This window comes from Macadamia integrifolia, chromosome 13, assembly GCF_013358625.1.
Source record: "Macadamia integrifolia cultivar HAES 741 chromosome 13, SCU_Mint_v3, whole genome shotgun sequence".
NCBI lineage: Eukaryota > Viridiplantae > Streptophyta > Magnoliopsida > Proteales > Proteaceae > Macadamia > Macadamia integrifolia.
The window spans coordinates 4,100,823-4,120,809 of record NC_056569.1 but is presented as its reverse complement, the minus strand read 5'-3'; the positions used below and the strand labels follow the sequence as shown (position 1 = coordinate 4,120,809).

At 37.5% G+C, this 19,987-nt stretch overlaps 1 protein-coding gene across 1 annotated transcript; it reads left to right on the top strand.

The window, feature by feature from the left end:
- The first annotated feature begins 302 nt into the window (after positions 1-302).
- On the top strand, positions 303-16,311 carry LOC122059643 (protein STICHEL-like 3). The gene is given in 9 exon segments (XM_042622566.1): positions 303-505; positions 651-909; positions 1,002-1,725; positions 1,728-3,427; positions 4,301-4,520; positions 9,128-9,685; positions 12,204-12,720; positions 14,589-14,652; positions 16,074-16,311. Coding segments are annotated over 7 exon segments (3,501 nt in total). The 5' UTR covers positions 303-505; positions 651-909; positions 1,002-1,370; the 3' UTR covers positions 16,161-16,311.
- The last annotated feature ends 3,676 nt before the right edge of the window (positions 16,312-19,987 follow it).

Here is a 19,987-nt window from a genome sequence, read left to right as displayed (position 1 = left end):
GTGACATGGACACATCGTTGGGTTAACTCCGTTAGCACCGTCACCGTTACTTTGTACTGATACGCCGTTTTTTCGAGGATATATTGCTGGCCCGCCAGGGAAGATTTTTGTGTCCCAATTGGACACGTGGCAAGAACCAATCTTCTAAGTTTCCAATCCTTTTCTCTAAAGTGGGGCCCCTGCCTGAACGGAACAGTTTATTTATTTATTTTTTTTAAATTTCTTGAAATATTTATTTTTAGACATCGTACATGACCTACATTTATTATAAATGGAAAAAGACCCTAATTTTTCGAGCTAAAAGTGAGGAATAAAATGAGGTTTGGCCCGGTTCAAGCTGGTTGTTAGGGGCTCGGGGTAGATCTTCGTCTTCCCCTCTCGTCCTCTCTTTCGCTTTTGCGGAACAAGTTCTCGTGAAGTTCCTGTGGAAGTTGCAGAGAGAGAGAGATCTGGTTAAAAAGAACCGAGCTGTGGATCGCCAATGGATTTCCTGCTTTCCATTAATGTGAGTTCGGTGATTTTCTTTTCACTTCTTTCTTGTTAGCTTGTTAATCTTTATTGTTTTTGAATTTGATTTCGAGATTTCTGTTCGGTCCAATGTTGGTGTTACAGTTTTTCTGTTTCTGTATCTTCCCAATCTTAATGTGTAGAAATGATGGAAGCTTAGCTTCCTAGGCTGTCGGAGACGGGATAACAGGGAGAATGGGGAGCAAGCGAGTTCCAGAGACCAGACTGTTGCAGAGATCTTTAAAACCGTTTCTTCGTGGTTGTTTTGCACTGTGAGTTTTTAGAAATAAGGAGATGATTTCGGATTAATCCTGGGAAAAGGAGGAAGAGAAAGACTGTTGCAGAGATCTGTGTTGTTTGAGCTTAGCTCGAAGAGAGATTTCGTATGGGAGTTTGCGCCTGGTATGTGGAATGACATGCTCCTAGTTTTTTGTTTTTTTTCTTGTCCACGATTCAGTTTTCAAATTTGGATGATTTAGCCACATTTGTTGCAGACATTGTTGCTGTCGTTACTCAGGGGAGTACGAGTTGAGCGCGAAGCTTCAGGTTTGAGCTTTGCAGTCATACAACTTTTTGGAGTTATTGTTGGTGGAAAGACGGTATCTGAACTTGCATGCTTCGGGAAGAGCTCTGGTTTCTGAGTTTAAGTACTGGAGTTTGTCGTTCATTACAGCCTTCACGCAGACACTTGCGGAGTGGGATAGGAATGATGGGATGTTTCTTATTTGGCCATATTTCTTTTTGATATTTCTCTGATTGCAAAGTAGCCTGGTATTTGGGGAACGAAAAATGTTTAATTTTCTTTCATATGCTGTTCTACCCCGGCCTCCATCTCTGCTGCGGGACCTGTTTATGTTCTGATCATGACCAGGCCTGTTTGTGGTAGATATCTCAAAGATGAAAATGGTAATATTAGCGATCATCTCCGTAATCATGTCCATTTGACAAATTGCATTCATTTGAAGAACCAAATGCACAAGCAGAGCCCTATATTGACCGAAAGGTCGCTTATGAGGGACCTTATTGTCCTTCAGAGGTCAAGGTCTCTCAGAGATCCTTCAGCTAGTCCTCCCTCTTGGCATTCTCCTTCTATTGCTGATTCTTTGCCTAAGAGACTGGGAAAGGATGCTGCAATACGTGAGGGAAGGAGGTCTGTAGGCATTGATCGTAAAAGGGAAGGTAGCAGATTATCAGGAAGCTCCCCACCTTTTGCAGTGAAGTGGAACCAAAGATTGCTGCTGCTGAAGTGAGCAGGGGCAACGCTGGAGGATCAATAACTAGTGATCGGAGTAGCATGGGTAGAGTTAGAGATTCCAGAAGACTTATGGGAGAAGAGTCTAGTCAGAAAAACAGAAGGAGCGATCTTGTGGGTGTCACTGAGGATACTGTACAAGATGCTCACAACTCAGTCAATGACTTAGTGTCAGGTAAGGCAGAACCAAGAGCTAAAAGGATTTTGCGGAAGGGGAAGGCTCGCCAAGATGTGCAGCTTAAAACCCTTTCAGAACAGCTCAACGAGCTTCCAATGGACAGTGATGATGTGGTTTCTTTTCACATTCATCAAAATGGAAGACGTATACAACAGGAGAGAACCAGTAAGGAACTAGAAGCAAACAGTCATGGCTACTGCAGCGGATTGCACAGGGTAGGGAGGCATAGGTTGCGAGGCGTAAGGAGAAATCGGCCTGCTACTGGCTCAAGAGATATTGGATCTCACAATGAATTGTCTGTGGCTTCAAATTCATTAGCCCAGGTTTCACAATACATGGAGGAAGAAGAGGCTGAGGATTTGAATCTGGATGGCACCCAAGCTCCTGGAAATGGGTGTGGCATTCCTTGGAATTGGTCCAGAATTCACCACAGGGGTAAAACATTTCTGGACATTGCTGGAAAGAGTTTATCATGTGGGCTGTCCGACTCACGGTTAAGGAAAGGGGGTTCCATTTCCCCAAGAAGAGATTTTTCAGATATGCCTTCAGAATCTGGTCACTCAAGCTCATCTACCAATTCTGATGCAGAGGCTCTACCTCTACTAGTTGAGCCATCAGGATCTCAAGACAGCACTGACAATTCTGCTTGGCTGCGGGGGTATTCAGGGGGGCTTGGAATTTTTTCTGACCATGGTTTGAAGCATGAGGTAGATTTTGACCTTGCTTCTGAAGATAGATCTGGTGATCGTCCAAACTTAAAAGGGCACCGCCATGTTAGACACCAAAGTTTGACGCAGAAATACATGCCAAGAACTTTCAAGGATCTTGTGGGACAGAACTTGGTGGCGCAGGCTCTTTCAAATGCTGTTGGCAAAAGGAAAGTAGGCTTGGTATATATGTTTTATGGTCCTCATGGCACTGGGAAGACCTCATCTGCTCGTGTTTTTGCCAGAGCTTTAAATTGCCAATCTCCAGAACACCCCAAACCTTGTGGTGGCTGCAATTCATGCATTGCACATGATTTGGGTAAGAGCCGAAATGTAAAGGAACTTGGTCCGGTTGGCCAGTTTGATTTTGAGAGCATCATGGATCTAATTGACAACATGATTATGTCCCAGCTGCAATCTCAGTATAGAGTTTTCATTTTTGATGATTGTGATAATCTACCCCCTGATTCCTGGAGTGTTATCTCAAAGGTCATTGATCGAGCACCCAGACGTGTGGTTTTTGTCCTTGTTAGTACAAGTCTCGATCATTTACCTCATATAATTATATCCAGGTGTCAGAAGTTCTTTTTTCCGAAGCTGAAGGATGCAGATATCATCTATACTTTGCAGTGGATTGCGACCCAAGAAGATTTAGAAATTGATAAGGATGCACTAAAACTTATTGCATCACGTTCAGATGGATCTTTGAGGGATGCTGAGATGACTCTAGAGCAACTGAGTTTGCTTGGTCAGAGGATCACTGTCCCTTTGGTTCAGGAGCTTGTAAGTTCTTTATCATTTTTACTGTAATTTGTTTGCTAAAATAAATTTCCTCACGTCCTTTTTGTTTGTACCTCATGGCAATATGTGGAAGAAACAACTATAGTCACAGGTTCTTTAAATATGCTTTTCTATGATATACTCCAAAAAAAAAAAAGGATTGTTTTTGATAATGTTTCTAAGTAGAATTTAATGTCAATAATGTCAATGCATGTCGAATGTCTTGTGTCCCCTAGTTTTTCTTATTTATCTGTTTATACATGTGGTCTTCTTTATTCTCTTTGTCCTAGGAAGAATTCATCTATTACAAGGGGCATTAATGGTGTTGGTACTCATTTTGTTACCATTTGTTACTGACTCTCATCCATGTAGCCTGTTGCCGTTAATTTGATTGTTTTCTGTTGCATAAACAACTAAAATCAAAATCAGCTGCATTCACAAAGAGGTTCCCAGCTCTATGAAAAGCCCCCCCCCCTCTAATTGGCAGAAGAAAATTTTATGAGAAAGTTCTACTGAGTTGACTCTTACATTTTTTGTTCTTATGGTTCCCGAAAAAAAGAAGAGATATTTTTCCTGTTTGTTTATTTATGTAACTTTGTTAAGTTTTAGGCTTTTAGCTTCTATATGATGTGAACTTGAACATGAAGCTAACAAAGATTCTTGGTACCAGTATATAATCTCAAAGTAGAGCTCATTGATTATTTGCAAATTTACGATAATTTAGGAGAAAGAAAAAATTAAGTCCTAGTGGTCATGTTGATTCTTACATGAAAAGCTGCTCCCCCACTCCCCCCCCCCCTTACAAAAGAAAAAAAAGGGGAAAAGAATTCTTATTATTTAGAACTCATCAGACTTAATATTACTACTTTCTTCCAGGTTGGATTGATCTCTGATGAGAAATTGGTAGATCTACTTGATTTGGCATTATCAGCAGACACGGTGAACACTGTAAAAAACTTGAGAGAGATTATGGAAGCTGGTGTGGAGCCATTAGCATTGATGTCACAGCTTGCTACAATAATAACTGACATTCTTGCTGGAAGCTATGTATTCACCAAGGAAAGGCTAAGGAGGAAGTTCTTCCGCCGATCAACATGTGAGTCAAAATTTTTTTGTCACCCTCTCATTTTTTGTGAGTGTTCAACATAATAAGTTAATGGGGAGTAAAATCATGTTTTTGCCAATAAGATATGAATTTTCACTACTATTATTGGTTGTCCTGTCTTCTTCTTCTTTGAGAAATAACAAATAAATATATCATAGAGAAATGCAAAGGCAAGGTATAAATGAGGCCCAGAGGTGGCTTAAGAAAGCAAAGAAAAAGCAGAGCAAGCACAAAGGATCACCATGGGATGCTCAGTTTGCATATAAAACCAAGCACAGTCACCTTAACTAGGTAACTTGTGGGCTAAGGAGTTGGCTGATCTTTATGGTCCTTGTGTGTTCCTAGAGGAGGCGAAGACATATATCTCTCCAGTAAGATGTGGTAGCTACATTGGACCATTGCTACTCTATGGAATACCCAACAGTTGGCGGCAACTTCTTTGACAAATATCCACTATTACACTCAAATCCAAGTGAGATGACAATCTGAGACCCTGGTGGAGGGCCATTTCTCTTCTCTTGTCAAATCTCCGATGTCTGAAGGACTACTAAAGCATAAGTCACTGGTCTTGAAACATGCTTCTTGAGCTCTGCAAATACCAGACGTACCATCATTGGTTTGATGGTGTTCTCTGGATTATCCAACATCTAATCCAGAACCATATATTCCCCACTTCATTCCCATTACATGTTTATCCCAGTATTAATGCACGTAATGAGTTATGATTTTTCTATGTAAGAGATAATATCTATAGATATAGTGGCGTGTCCTATAAGAAAGTTGGCTTGCAGTTCCCTTTCCTGCTGTATGGTTTTCTCTAAGAGCTCTTAATTACTATTACTTTGTGCTTAATTTTCTACGAATTAGTAACTTCATGGATCAAAGTAACATCCTTTAGGTTCTTCTTTAAGTTTTAGCCATGTTTATACATTTCTTTCAACCAGGAATAGTGCGCTTTCTCTTAATCGATCACTCATCTCTATGCCTCTATAAGCTTGTGCAGAGCTGGAAGGAATTAATTTGGGTCTTACATCTTATACGAGAAGAAGTTTGAAATGATAGAAATGGTAAAACACAGTGGATGAATCTGAATGGATCAAAATTGTGTATTGTAAGAGATTTTTTTTTTTGTTGCTCCATGAACTATGGTATTTCGCTCAGAAATAGAGCATTTCGTTGTAGGCATATATGAGAAGGAGCTTTATGTTCACAAAAAAATTGCAGCAGATTAGTTAATGAAAGGATGGGCATAGTGTTTACAGTATGATATCTGCCCACTCAAGACCTAACTCCAATCATTGAGGTGGATTGTTGTTGAGTGATTGGTTGGTCATGTTATTGCAAGAGCAGTCTATAGGGACCACCATAGTACCATACACACTATCACACATGTTAGAGTGTTCTTCCTTAATGAAATTCTTGTTCTTCCTAGGTTTGCAATTGTGTCCATCAAACCCAATTTAAATAGTTTAATAATATACTGATTTGGATTAATTGAATTGGGCGTGTCACTGTTCCTATGGTTATGCCTTAAATTGTTTGCAACTAGGAATAGAGCTGGACACTTCATTCATATGGTTGACACATTGTGTTTTGATGATAATGACGATTCCAAACACAAATGTGAGTGTTCATAATTATGTACAATTGTACATTGAATTGGAGTGCATGAGAATATGAATGGATTACTGTTAGGTATATTAAGAATAAGATTCTCATTACTACCCAACAAAAAAAAAAAAAAAAAAAAAGAATAAGATTCTCATTAATGGTTTACGATTGATCCCGAGACATGAGAGGTCTTTATCATTGCAATTGAGTATTATGCATTTTGGTGTACTATTGGTTCCTTGGCTTTATATTAGAGTATTGGATTCATGATATTTGTTTATAAATGAAAGTGATGCTCAATAAGGAATCCACTTCCTGAATAAGGTGAATCTCTTGATAGAGATATCTGATTGTGATAGAACAAAAATTTGGAGCTTGGTGGCATGTTTTCTAAATAGTTTATAAAATAATTTAGAATATTATTTATTTATAATCGTGTTAAAAATTTATTTGAAAGCGCTTTTACGTCCAATCAGTGATCCAGATTCTTTGAATTAGCTATTTCAACGAGTTAGGGTGGTGATGTTATTTATTTCCATGCCCGTAGGTCTCTAATGCGCTAATGTTAAGTGGAGGGACTAAATCGTAAGGAAATTATTACTATGTAGACTTAAATGTAATATCTACCTAATGTTGTCCTTTTATGTCATTATCTTTTGTTAATAAAGCTAGGGATAGCTGAGTAGGATCACCCAATAAGATCCCACCACTTGGCAAGTTGAATGGTGTAGGGTTATTAGCATTCCTAAATCTATAAATAAAATAGCAATGACCAGAGAAGATGGCATTCTTAGAAATTAGTAGTCTCTCTTCTCCCACACACACACACACTCTCTCTCTCTTTCTCTTCTCTCTCTTTTATGAGTTAGCATTTTTAACCTTATTGACTATATATAGAATGTAATATTATACTGAGTATATCGTGCAAGTGTTGTTCAAGGGGTTGCTGATCAATTTGAGGCAGAATTCCAACAAGAAGAGAAGATGGGCCTATTGTTCTGGGTTTGGTTTAGTTTATTGGGTCCAACTGAACCTATGGTTTAAGTTTTGTTTAAGTTAGGCTTAATTTGAGTGCCCAATGAGTTATATAGGCTATGAGCTTAGTATTTTTGGGCCTACTATGGTAATGGGCCAATCCTATAAGTCCAAATATTAGGGAGTGCTATACAAGATTACATAGTTAGTTTCTATTTTGGTGTCTTTTTTTTTTTTCCCTGGTGTGTGGAGAGGATATTATCTAGAAGATTGCTAAAATATTCTGTTAGATCTACTACGAGTTTAGTTTCTAAATTTTGTAATAGGTCTTAGTTAGTCAAAAGCTACTTAGTAGTTAGTATTTTCTGTTTCTTTCCTTCTTTTTTTTTTAGCAACTAGATTTTCTTCTAGGAATTTTTTCCCCCATCTAGAGTTGCTATTTTGTAAGCTACTAGTAGCAATCACTTTCTATTTTTATAAATATTCCTTTTATTTATGAATACAAGAGGAGGGCTACTACGGTCCACAATTTTGAGTGATTGAGTAAACTTGGCTTTGCCTACATGGGTCAGTGGTGTTGCGGCTCCAGCACTGTTGTGGTGAAGCAATAGGTTGGGTATGGTGGTGATTTCATTCCTGTAGGGCGGGTGGTGAAGCCTTGGTCATATATCCCTTTTATTTCTTCTTTCATATTAAAAAAAAAAAAAAAGAGTGTTACAGATTTTTGTTCTTGATACTGGTGGTTTGTCCCTATATGCGATTCTGTATTACAACTTGTGCTCACTAGCTTGATTAAGTACTGATTTCCTTAGGAGGTACTCTGCTTGTGGTACAAAAAGTAACCTTAAGTCGCTCCTGTAACAGTTTGAATCCGCTAATGTTGCATGAGGTAAATTAATGGATAAAATTTTTCAATAGGGCACTCCTATTCTACCTGGCATGAAAACCGACTATTAGAAGTTTGGCATGAAGAGATATGAACTTGTCGTATGATCCCATCCAATATCAGCTATGACCAAATCTGCAAGCTGAAATTTACAGAAGAACAAACGGCAAAAGGTCTAAAAGAACTTTGCAACTTGATAATCGCTATGAAGAATGAGATTGAGCACTGAATGGTTGTAAGATCTTCACTTATCTTCTTACAATTCAATGTTTTTCGGTGTTGTTTCGTGTGTGTGCACGCATGTGGGTAATCAACATGATCTGAGCCATATATCACTTAATTGGGTTTGTTTACATAATTCTTTTCGGCATTTCCACTGTATCTGGGTCATATTTTCTTTCAGCGGTTAGTCTTCTAATAATTTCAGATTGCCGTTGTCCTTATACGCTTGTCCCTTGCGTTTACTTCATGTACATAGAAAATTTATTTTAGCAATATTCCAGTGGGTTTTCAACATTCACGTAATATGTGCAATTAGCAGGTACATAAGGGACGGGAAGATGCAATGAAGTGACTGATAAAGTCAGGAAAAGATAATTTATATGTAGGAAATTTTATGGTCTTAGATGGTCTAAAACGATGGAACAGGGGAATGGATGTTGAGTATCATTTCAGAAGCAGTGTTTTAGTTTAAAGAACCATGGGAAGAACTGTAATTCATCAGCAAAGGCTTAGTTGTCTCTCACGTTGATTACATATCTTTGTCAACACTTTTCATATGTTTTGGTGAATTTTGACATAATCATGCTTATGGAGACATATCCAAACGTGCAGAAATGCATCATCATCTTGTATGTTTGTTATCAGATAACACTTCCTCACATTCCTCTATGCATAGTTTCAGAGATTGCATGATCAGTATTCCTTATGCCTTTAGTTTTTAGTTTTTAGTTTTTTTTCCCTTTCTATAGTCTGATGCCCTGAAATATATAAATCCAAAATGGTTGCTATTAAATTTGATTTTATTTTAGTTCTGCTAAAAACCTGTGGGTTTTCAACTTCCAGTTTAGATCTATGTTTCTTTTTTCATCACTGTCCAACTGATGTATGATTATATTGATTTTAGTATCCAAAGAAGACATGGAGAAACTGCGTCAAGCTCTCAAAACTCTATCCGAAGCTGAGAAACAACTGAGAATGTCTAATGACAAGCTAACATGGCTAACAGCTGCATTGCTTCAACTAGCTCCTGATCAGCAGTATATCTTGCCTATTTCTTCTGTAGACACTAGTTTTAATCATAGTCCTTCAGTCCTAAATAACAATCGGAGAGATATAGCCAAGAACAGTAACATTGATCATGCTGATGTGTCTAACAATGAGAGGGGCTTGTTAACAAATATTAGGATGCAACTCCAAAATGGAAGTGCTGATGATGTTATTTGCCATAATGGCAAGATCAACAGCAGTAGTGTAGGAGGGAAAAAACAGACTGGGATGCCTCCTCAACGAACATCTGCATTGTTTACTGATATAACTAGAACAAGCGCTGAGCAGACTTCAGGGAAAGTCCATAAAAGAATCGAAGAAATATGGTTGGCAGCCCTTGAGAAGATTGAAACTCATGCCCTAAAGCAGTTTTTGCAGCAAGAAGGAAAACTGAAATCAGTCAGTTTTGGTGCAGGTAACCTCTGACTTGTTTGGTCTATTTATTATTATTATAATTATTTCTTCCTATGATGATTAATGGCATAATATAATTTTATCTGGAGATGTCTTCATCTATTGGTCAGGTTCTCGTTTCAATTTTTAAATTATTATCTTCAAGCAAATGGAAGCCTCAAAAGTATAAATTGGTCCTTTGATAAGCTCAGCCTTTTGCTCTTATTGATTTTACTGTACATTAAAAATTTGTTAAAACTTGTCTTGAATAGTGTAACAATTCTTAACTAGAACATTCCATTGGGCATCTCATAAGCAACTTATAGAAAGACCTGTGCGATAAATATTGTACCATGAATTTCCTCAAATTTTAATTTACTTGTTTAAATTTTCAGCAGCTCTTGAATATTAATTTTATTTTTTCTCTTGTTTCCTTTTTTATTTTGAATTTCCTATTACGAAGATATACAGTACTCCTGTGTTCTATATTGGTAAAATCATTTTCAGTGGCATAGATTCAAGTTGGATAATACCATTTTGGGGAATGGTGATTGCAGTTGGCAGTTACTCTATTGTGGCTACTCTCTCTCTCTCTCTCTCTCTCTCTACGCCCCTTCCCTTTTTCTCATACTTATTTTGTGGATGAGTGGGTGCAAGTCTGGCCTAGTTGCAGCATAGCTCCATCAGCCATATCTGCCACGTGGCAGGTTAGGTGGGGCCCAAATCTTAGCAAGACGTAGTTCCTACTCTTCCCTACATATGTTCCAATTCTGAGCCCAATCTGACTCTGCCAGTGCCAAATAAAGAAAAAAAAAAAAAATGGTGAGAAAAGAAAACAAAATTTTTGGAACAATTCTGAACTGTTCAAAATATATAGGAAATGTGCAATACATGATGGGCTATATGATTGAATTAGGGGGCGAAATTCAGCATCTTACCAAGACATGCTGTCCCCTTGACATTCCATGGTTTGGATTTGTCCAGTTGGCATGGCCATCTACTTCACTGAACTTGCATTCATTTTGCCTTTATATTTGTTTCCCAAATAATTACTGAAATTTTGTGGCCACTGGATTAGGTCATAAGGGGCTTTAAGTTAATACAGTGTTATTTATGGGTATTGATAGGATTGAAATCTGAGGACTTCTTTTTGAAACTATTGGTTTAATGAAAAGTTGAAATCATGTCATATTGGCAGTACAAGTAGGGTCTAAAGTTTGGGGGTTAGGTTTTTTCTCTGTGTTCCTTTTGTATTCCTTTCTGCATGTTTCTGTATTGCCCTTTTTTGTATTTTAAATTTAAATGGAAAAAAAAAACCTGAATCAATGAATCATCCAGTTTCCCAAGATCAAATAGTGTGTGCTTCTTGGTGAAGCTTGACTACCTAGAGAATCTTGTGGTCAACAAAAAGTTTTGCCTGTTAGCCAAATTTGTTTACTATTCAATGTAGGAGAAAGGTCCTTTAAACTGAGATGTGCATCTGTGCAACGTGCCCAATGGCATCCAATTTGGGCATCAACTTTCGTTGAGAAAAAGACATGCAGAAAAATCCACAAAATGAAGCTTAAGTCACAGAACTTGATGCGAATTTACATTCAAATTTGAATTTGAGTCCCTAGCAGGTTTTTAGGGCTTTTATTTACCCAATGGTGAATCTCACATTAGTGTGGTGTTTCCATGGTACTGGCATATTGTTTAAGTTCTAATATGAGTCTTTCTTTAAAACCCAGCTCACCTCTTGCCCCCGTCAGAAATTTTTGGTGAAGATGGTCCCATCCAAGATAGTATTTTGTATGGTCTACATTTCTGGACATCCATATATAAACCATCTGATGTCAATAGTCCTCCCATCCCAGTACTCTTGCTTCCTTTATGTAAGAGTTTCTGAATCTTCCCTTCATGTTTTCTCCTACTTTCATTATGCTTGGGAGGTGTGGAAAGACGTTGTCTCCCCCTACCGGTGCTGTTTTAGATAACTCCACTGGGTTTGATTGGTTCCTTTCTGGAACATTCCTGCAGCTAACATCCTCAGCAGGAAATTGAGTTTGATGAATCCAGCGAAGTCTTATGGTGCTTTTTGATGGAAGATGTTGGGATATTGGAGGTATCCTCGTCCTACGTACAGAGTGGCCTATAATGGCATGAAGTTAGTCATTTTTCTTGGGTTTCCATTTGTAAATACTTTGGGGACATGTAAATCACTGATATTTGTACTAACTGGCATAGTTTTTCAGTATAAATCATGCCTTTCCATGTGTAAAGCCATCTCTACATTAGCTGGAAATAGATATTTTTGGTTGCCTATAATCCTTCCCCCACACCCCCACCCCCCACCAAAAAAAAAAAAAAAAAAAAAATTCAATGAGTCTCTTACCATGAGCAGGACCTCCATTTGTCTCACTTTTTGGAGCTCTAAATGTCACTTTGCTACATTTTCCGCTCCTGTTAAAAGTTTCCTTTCATTCAAGTTTTAAATTTCTATTTTACTCCTATCGAAGGACTTTGGATTGACTGACTAATTTAGTTGTTCTTTCTTGCAGCTCCAATCGTATATTTGATGTTCAGCTCAGATCTGACCAAATCTGAGGCGGAAAGATTCAGGGGAAAAATCTTGCAAGCTTTTGAATCTGTTCTCGGAACCCCTGTGACTATTGAAATCAGAAGTGAAGCTAGGAAACATTGGACTAAAATGGCTTCCAAGGATAGATCTGTCAAGACAGCTGGTTCTAGTCGAGCGAAACCATCACAATCTGACTCTCATGAGATGGCAAGACGCGAAATTGTTGAAATAGCTGCTTCTCTTGGAGAGAATGAGTGCATTGAGCATGCAGATACCAATGCACAGTTTGATGAAGTAGGTATAGAAAGTATTTGGATGGGGGAAGAAGCATTTTCTCGTCAGCAATCCTTGCGTGATGAAGTTGACCGTCAGAGCTTAGCTGAAACCAAGTTTTCCCTTGCACATGTAATTCAGCAGGCAGAAGTATTTACACAACCAAGTGGACGGGCGAGACGCAAGCCAATTTTTATTGCTGAAAAGCTTGAACAAGAGAATCTGTACGTAGTGCAACTTGATTATTCATGGCCTTGATTTCTGTGTCAATTTTGAGTCTGTTTCATACTCAGAGATTAAATTGGACCGGAACATAGGAATATCATGACCCTTGCAGTCTTAATACATGAAAAATTGGGCTATAATATTCTGATTGACAATACTATTTAGTGCATCATTCCGTTTATCTGGACCCCAGATTGCGGGATGTGTGTTATATATGACTATTCACAAGCTTGGTCTATCCTTACATTGGAGTAGTCACATTCTGATATGAAAGAGAGTCCTGTCCATCGAAGCACATGCTTCTACTTTTGGGGCAGCTTCAACCATAGGCACGTTAGGCTACATTGACAAAGTTGATTCCTAGTTTTCTTGGAAATTTTGGAAACTTGCAAGCTTTCTGATTGATAAAGAGCCAAGTAGAAACTCAGGTGAGTCCCCCACCACAATCCCCACCCCCCCAAAAAAAAAAAAAAAAATCCAGAGTCCATGCTGAATTTTGTTAATTTGTCACAATGTAGGAAGGATACATGTCCAACCTGGATATAAACTTTCTGACATTATAACCCTAAAAGCTCTACATGTGCAGTCGTCCTTATACGTCCACTAATTAGATTTTCCTGGTGGCAATCGTATAGGTGCTGGAACTATAATTATATCTCCTTTATGTGCTAACGCATGTAACCATGTGTATCACTTCCCCGATAGGGAATCTGTCGCTTCCTCCTCCTCCCCTTTGGCACAAACACAAATTCACAACTATATTTTTCCACTTTTCTTTTTTAAGGGAAGAATGATTAAAGCATATAGAAGTGTCTCCATGCATATTAGTGTCCGACATTTGTGGACATGGTAAAAAAATGACATAGAATGTGCTTGGATTTATCGCAAATAAATTTATATCTATTGCTGATATGAGTTTGTGTAATTCTCGTTATTAGCATGAGCAATTTTATCATATAAGAGAAATGTATTGAAATGCGTAATTTCCATATGTTCAACTTGTAGATTTTATGCTCCTATCCAAGTCTATCTTTCGTAGTTCTGTTATTCATCACACTATTGTCACATTACCGAGTTTTGCTCCACAAGACATGGTAGTCTCGTAGCTATCCTATAAGACTCCTTCAATTTTATTGACATATGCCAATTCAGCAGCACTTTAGAAACACCTCTTCTTTTCATCATCTCACTCTAATACAATGTTGACATCCTCTTTCATGTCTCCCTTCAGAAGCACCTCTTTGTTATTTAGGTTCATTGTTGTTCTCTCTCTCTGTTTTGTTTTGGCATATATTTTCTTGTTACAGGCTTATGATTTTCTACCCCATAACTTTTTTTCCTTTACGGATGTCCTTGTACATCTTTTGAACAGTTAAGAGTTGCAATTTTATTTTATTCACTGGTAAGGATGAGTGCTGCCTGGCCTCATTATGTTGGGAGAAATATCACTAGACATGCTTGAAAAAGAAGTCAGAAATTAGGTTCATCTTGTTTTCTTCTGTGCTGATATGCACAGTATACTTTATACGTAGTTGGCTTTAATTTGTAAAATTGAAGGGACTTGTTTTACTGAGGGTTTTTTCTCTTCTTTTTTTTTGGGGGAGGTGGGGGGAGGAAGGTGGTGTCTCAGCAGACTTAATAGAGTTGTCTTTTGGTTTTCAAATTTTCTGTGTCTCTTTGAAATATTTTACTGTCAATTTGAATAAATGGAGTTTGCATGATGAATATTTAGTGTTTGTTTGTTCAAGGGTCATACTTCAAGAATGTTTTTTTGTATATTTTACATTATGCAAGAGTGCAACCTTTCCCTACAGTGGGAAGATATTTTCATTGTCTCTGAGTTGGGTATTGTTTTATTAATCTACAGGAGATTGGAACCTAGATCGAGAAACTTGCTTTGCTGGAAAGGATCTAGTGTAACCAGAGGAAAGGTAATGCTTCCATGTTAGTCATGCATTTATCTTTCTGAGTTATATTTACTTGTGTTGAACCATAGAATCTTCCAAACTTGACTGAACCTCTGTTGCTTTAAGAGGTAGAAGCTATCAGCCACCAGTCCTGCAAAAGGAAGTGTTTTATGTAATGAGAAATTAGTGGATGTCTCTGTTGATCCCTCACCCCCCAACCATCACCACCCCCCACCCCCCCCCCACCCCCCCAAAAAAAAAAAAAAAATCTTTTTTTCAGGGGTGCAAATTGTTAAAAAAATCTAGCACATTGTTGTGTTCATTGCATTAATAATATAAAGATAATGAGAAGAAAGATTTTCCTTTACTTTTGTTACTATCATTATCATTATATAATAATAATCTAAAAGCTAAAACCTAAGAAATTTAACAGGCAATGTTTAAGATGCTTAAGAAATAATCATTGCACACAAAATGGAAAAGGGAATTGTAAATGCAGATCGAGTCATTGTTTTTGGGGAATTTTGTTCACTTATTCATGAAATTTAGTCTTCTGTTTTTTTTTTGGTGTAAGATAATTCTCTTCTTCTGAAACAATTGAATCTTGTTAATCAACAAAAATATTCAGAACTTTTAACACCAAGTTCTGTCCCTACTAGACAACTATCATGTTAGTGTTTTAATTCTACCCCATATTAGGCTCTTATTGATTACAACAGGACTGAGGTAAAAAATAGAGATATTTATCCATTTCAGACCCATAATTTTCCTTTCCTGTGTCTCCTCTATTTAAGGTCTTATGGGATGGAAACTTGCTCTTGTAGTTTGTCTGAAATTGGGGGTTTTTTAATGCATGAGTAATTTCAAATACCAAGGAATGCCACGAGGCGTTCCACTAATGTAAAATCGGAGGCAAAAGCCTGATGAACATGCAATAAATTACTATATTCTAAAATATATAAGAAATATATAGTATATTCAAATGATAGAATCTATTGAGCACCCTATTAGTTTTAATGAAGGGCTAATTAAACCAATTAAAAATAAAAAACTTTATCAGTCTTTAGAGCGCTCTGAGCTTTGAGATTGTGGGTCTTTGTAGTTGGTCCTCAAGCCATTGTCCTTGTGCCTTGCCTTGAGGCCAGCTTTTCGTGCTGTCCAAACCACTGCTTTATGTGAGTCCTTGGCTTCAGGCTTCTTCAGTCGCTTTTGTTCTTTTAATATTCACATAATGGAAAGCCTTCTTAATTGTCATATCCTTCAGATGTATAATCTAGATGAACCTCATAATTCTTGTGTTATCCGTGTGTTTTTGCGTCTTTTCCTGCATTTTTTTGCTATATTCATCAGGGTCCAACTAACCCTGGCTTTGATTATTCCAAGAAGCGACATTATAAGTAATAGTTGTCTCTTACTATGATCAGTTCTGCATTGTTTCTCTGCAGCTTTCACATTTGAAACTGAAGGCAAAGAAACCACGTTCTCTATTGAAGCTTGTTTCTTGTGGAAGATGTCTCTCTAGTAAATCATGAAGGTAATTTTTTTAAAAAAATTTCTACAGGACTATTCTGTGATAGCTGTAAAGCCTTCCATGCATTTTATTGTATTTATTCATGCTCCTTCCACTTAGAGAGTCAATTGTAGCAGTCTGGTCATTTTTAATAAAGCTAATTTTTATACCAATTGGAATGTGTAGGGTGGAAAGATGAAATCAGGTAGCTTTTGTGAATAAATACTAATTGTGGACTTATTCTTTTTGTACTTCAAATTTTCATTGCATTTGCTTTGAAATATTATGTCTATACATTGAGAAAAGGTGGCGTTGCAAAATAAACATTGTTCTCAGATCTTCAATAGCGGAAAAAAAAAGAAGGGTCGAGGTAGGGGCAGATAACCTATACTTTGACTATTTATGTGATAAAAGATAATATAAAAAATTCCATCCATCTGGAATCAGTATAATACCCGTTATGCAAAGTTCATTCTTTCTATTTATCAATCAAGCAAGGAACAATATATGGAATTCTTTCTGAAGTACCTAAGCGCATTTCCTTGTTTTATTCTCATTTGAAGATGCATCATAAACCTTGGACTTGATGCATAAATTCAATGTTCTTAAGACTCGCATAAAAATAAGCATAACATTTTTCTTCTTCCAACGATTTTGTAATGGGAAGATTTTCGGAGACAAGTATAATCTCCTTAAAGTGGTATCTACTTTGTGTTGACAATCTCTAAGAGGAAACTGATTATTTCATTGCTTGCATTGGAAAGGATCTCCAAGTTCTGTAATGCTCAGTATCCTGCTAAGTTTTTCGTTGATAAAGTTGCTGCTAGTGGCTTAAAATGGTCTCTTTCTGAACTTCATTTGGTCTTTTTTCTTCTGGGGTGGGGGAAGGGTGATTCTGTTTGATCATTTACAATTTTTATGTCACTTTGGTAAGCCAATGCACCTCAGGGCATGACATCAAAGGTGGTGTGGTAGAACCACATGTGAGTGATGATGGTTTCTTGAGGTAAGGCAGAATAAAGAAAAAGAGAAAGAAACTAAGGGGTCTGTGGTTGATATCAATGAAAAATTGCAGTGATTAACTAAATTTTATAATGCGAAAACTAAAACTGAATTTTGCAAGTATTTGATGGTGTAAAGGTTTTTCAGGAACAGAGGATGAGGAAGACAGAGAACGTTTCTAGGAATTTTTAGGGCTCCAACTGACTGATCATATGCGTATGTTTTTCCAACTTTACTATTCACTCTTTTATAGAGATAGACTCCAAAGATCCGTTGTTCAACGGATCTTTTCCGATCAGCGGAATCGCCCTGCCATTACTCCTGAAATTACTCCTTCCGTAACGGAGTGACCGTTACTGAGGTTCCGTGATGAGGCCGGATGGCCATCTCACCAACATCTCCCACTTGGCCATTCTGGCCGAATTCATATTTTCCTTTCCCATTTCCAAGAATTACCTTAATGAAAATTCCATTTAGAGTTCTAATTTCCAAGAACATCTATCGCGACATTTCCATTTCCATTTCCATTCCCATATCTAGGAACAATAAAAACATGGTCATGATGAGGAACATTCAGTTCCTATTCCAGACTTAGACTGTTCTAAGTCCCATTAAATTTACATGCTTAATGTAAGCGTCCGCACGAACTCCCTTTGTGAGGGGATCGACTACCATATCACTTGTAGGTATATAGGTTACTTTAATTTCACCTTTTTCTACTATATCTCGAATATAGTGGTACTGTATTTCTACATGTTTTCCCCTTGAGCTATTTGCACCACTGTGTATCAAGCTTATTGCTGCTTGATTATCACAGAATATTTCCATTGGTCCATCTACAAGATCCAGCTCAAACTCATTTAAAAACCGTCTTATCCAGACTGCATGAGTACTTGCCATACTACAAGCAACATACTCAGCTTCTTGTGTGTGCCTAGCAACACACCCTTGTTTCTTGCTACCCCAAGAAACTGCTGCTCCTCCATATATGAGCACATGACCAGAGGTGGACTTACAATCATCTCTGTCACCTCCAAAGTCAGCATCAGAATATCCAATAACCTCAAGCTTTTCTGCTTGAAAACACAATTTCAAGTGTCTAGTTCCTTTAATATATTTCATAATCCTTTTCACAGCTTCCCAATGGGTAGAGCCAGGATTGCTTTGGTATCTACTTACCAAACTGACTGGATAGGCCAAATCCGGTCGTGTACACAACATTGCGTACATCAAACTACCTACTGCTTGAGCATAAGGTACATTCAACTTTTCCTGTCCTTCTTGAGGACATTGACTTTTTGATAAAGTCTTTCCCAATACCATTGGAGTTGAAGAGGGATTGCAATTCTACATCCCAAATCTTTTCAACACAGAGTTCAAGTATTTTTCTTGACTCAAACACAATCTACGTTGTGTTCGATCTCTAATGATTTGAATTCCTAGAATATAGGATGCTTCCCCCATATCCTTCATTTCAAATCTGTTACTAAGTTCATACTTGGTTCTGTGTAGCATATTTAAGTCATTTCCAGCCAACAGTATGTCATCAACATATAAGGAAAGAATAATAAAACTACTCCCACTCTTCAAAATATATACACAGTTGTCCAACTGGTTTGCCACGAATCCTAACTTAAGGACCGTTTTGTGGAATACTAGGTACCATTGACGTGAAGACTGTTTTAGTCCGTACAGAGACTTTTTAAGTCTACATACTTTATCTTCCTGTCCCACAACCTAAAAACCTTCAGGTTGTCGCATATATATAGTTTCTTCCAACTCGCCATTAAGAAAGGAAGTTTTCACATCCATCTGGAATAATTCTAAGTCTAAATATGCAACAAGTGCCAATATCAGTCTAATAGAGGCAAATTTTGCTACCGGTGAATATGTTTCCTGGTAGTCTATTCCTCCTTTTTGTGTATATCCTTTCGCTACTAACCGGGCCTTAAATTTATCAATAGATCCATCCACTTTATACTTTTTCTTAAGTACCCATTTGCAACCTATAGCATTTCTACCCTTTGGTAGGTCACAAAGTTCCCATACTTGATTCTTTGTGATAGAATCAATTTCCTCCTGCATGGCATTCCACAATTCATCTGATTCTTGCGATTTCATCGCTTCACTATAGGTTATGGGATCAACTACTTCTTCCATATATGTGTCAACTGTATGACAAGATGGCTCACAAAGATAAAGGTAGTAGTCATCTAAATAAGTTGGGGGTGCTCTAGTTCTTTTACTCCCACTTATCCTAGGTTATGGTTCTTGTCTCTGATGATCATCTTGATCTTCAGGAACTTGGATTCCTTGATCAAAAATTCCTGGTTCCTCTTAAGGGTCAAAATCATAGTCATCGTCAATGACATGTAGGCGTTCTAAATCTTCCTGTTGCGGTTCCTCTTCTAGTTTCTCCAGAAATTCCGCATTACGACTCTCAATTATCCCTTTTTCAGGTTGATAGAACCTATATCCCTTTGATCCTTCAAGTTATCCTATGAACTTGCATTTGATCGTTCTAGAATCTAACTTGTTCCTATATGACTCAGGTATTAGTACATGGGCTACTGATCCCCACTTTCTTAGATTTTCTAAGTTTGGTTTTCTACTTGTCCACATTTCATAGGGAGTAGTCTCAACCAGAGTTATCAATTCGGCCGAATAATTCGCGAATTATTCGGCCGAACCGAATTTTAAAGAATTTTATCAAAAATTCGGACCGAATCCGAATTTAAAATAAAATTCTTTAAAATTCGCAAATTTTTCAAAACTGAATATAAATCGCGAATAATTCGGACCGAATCCGAATTAAACCGAATTATTCGGTTTATTTAAACATTATTT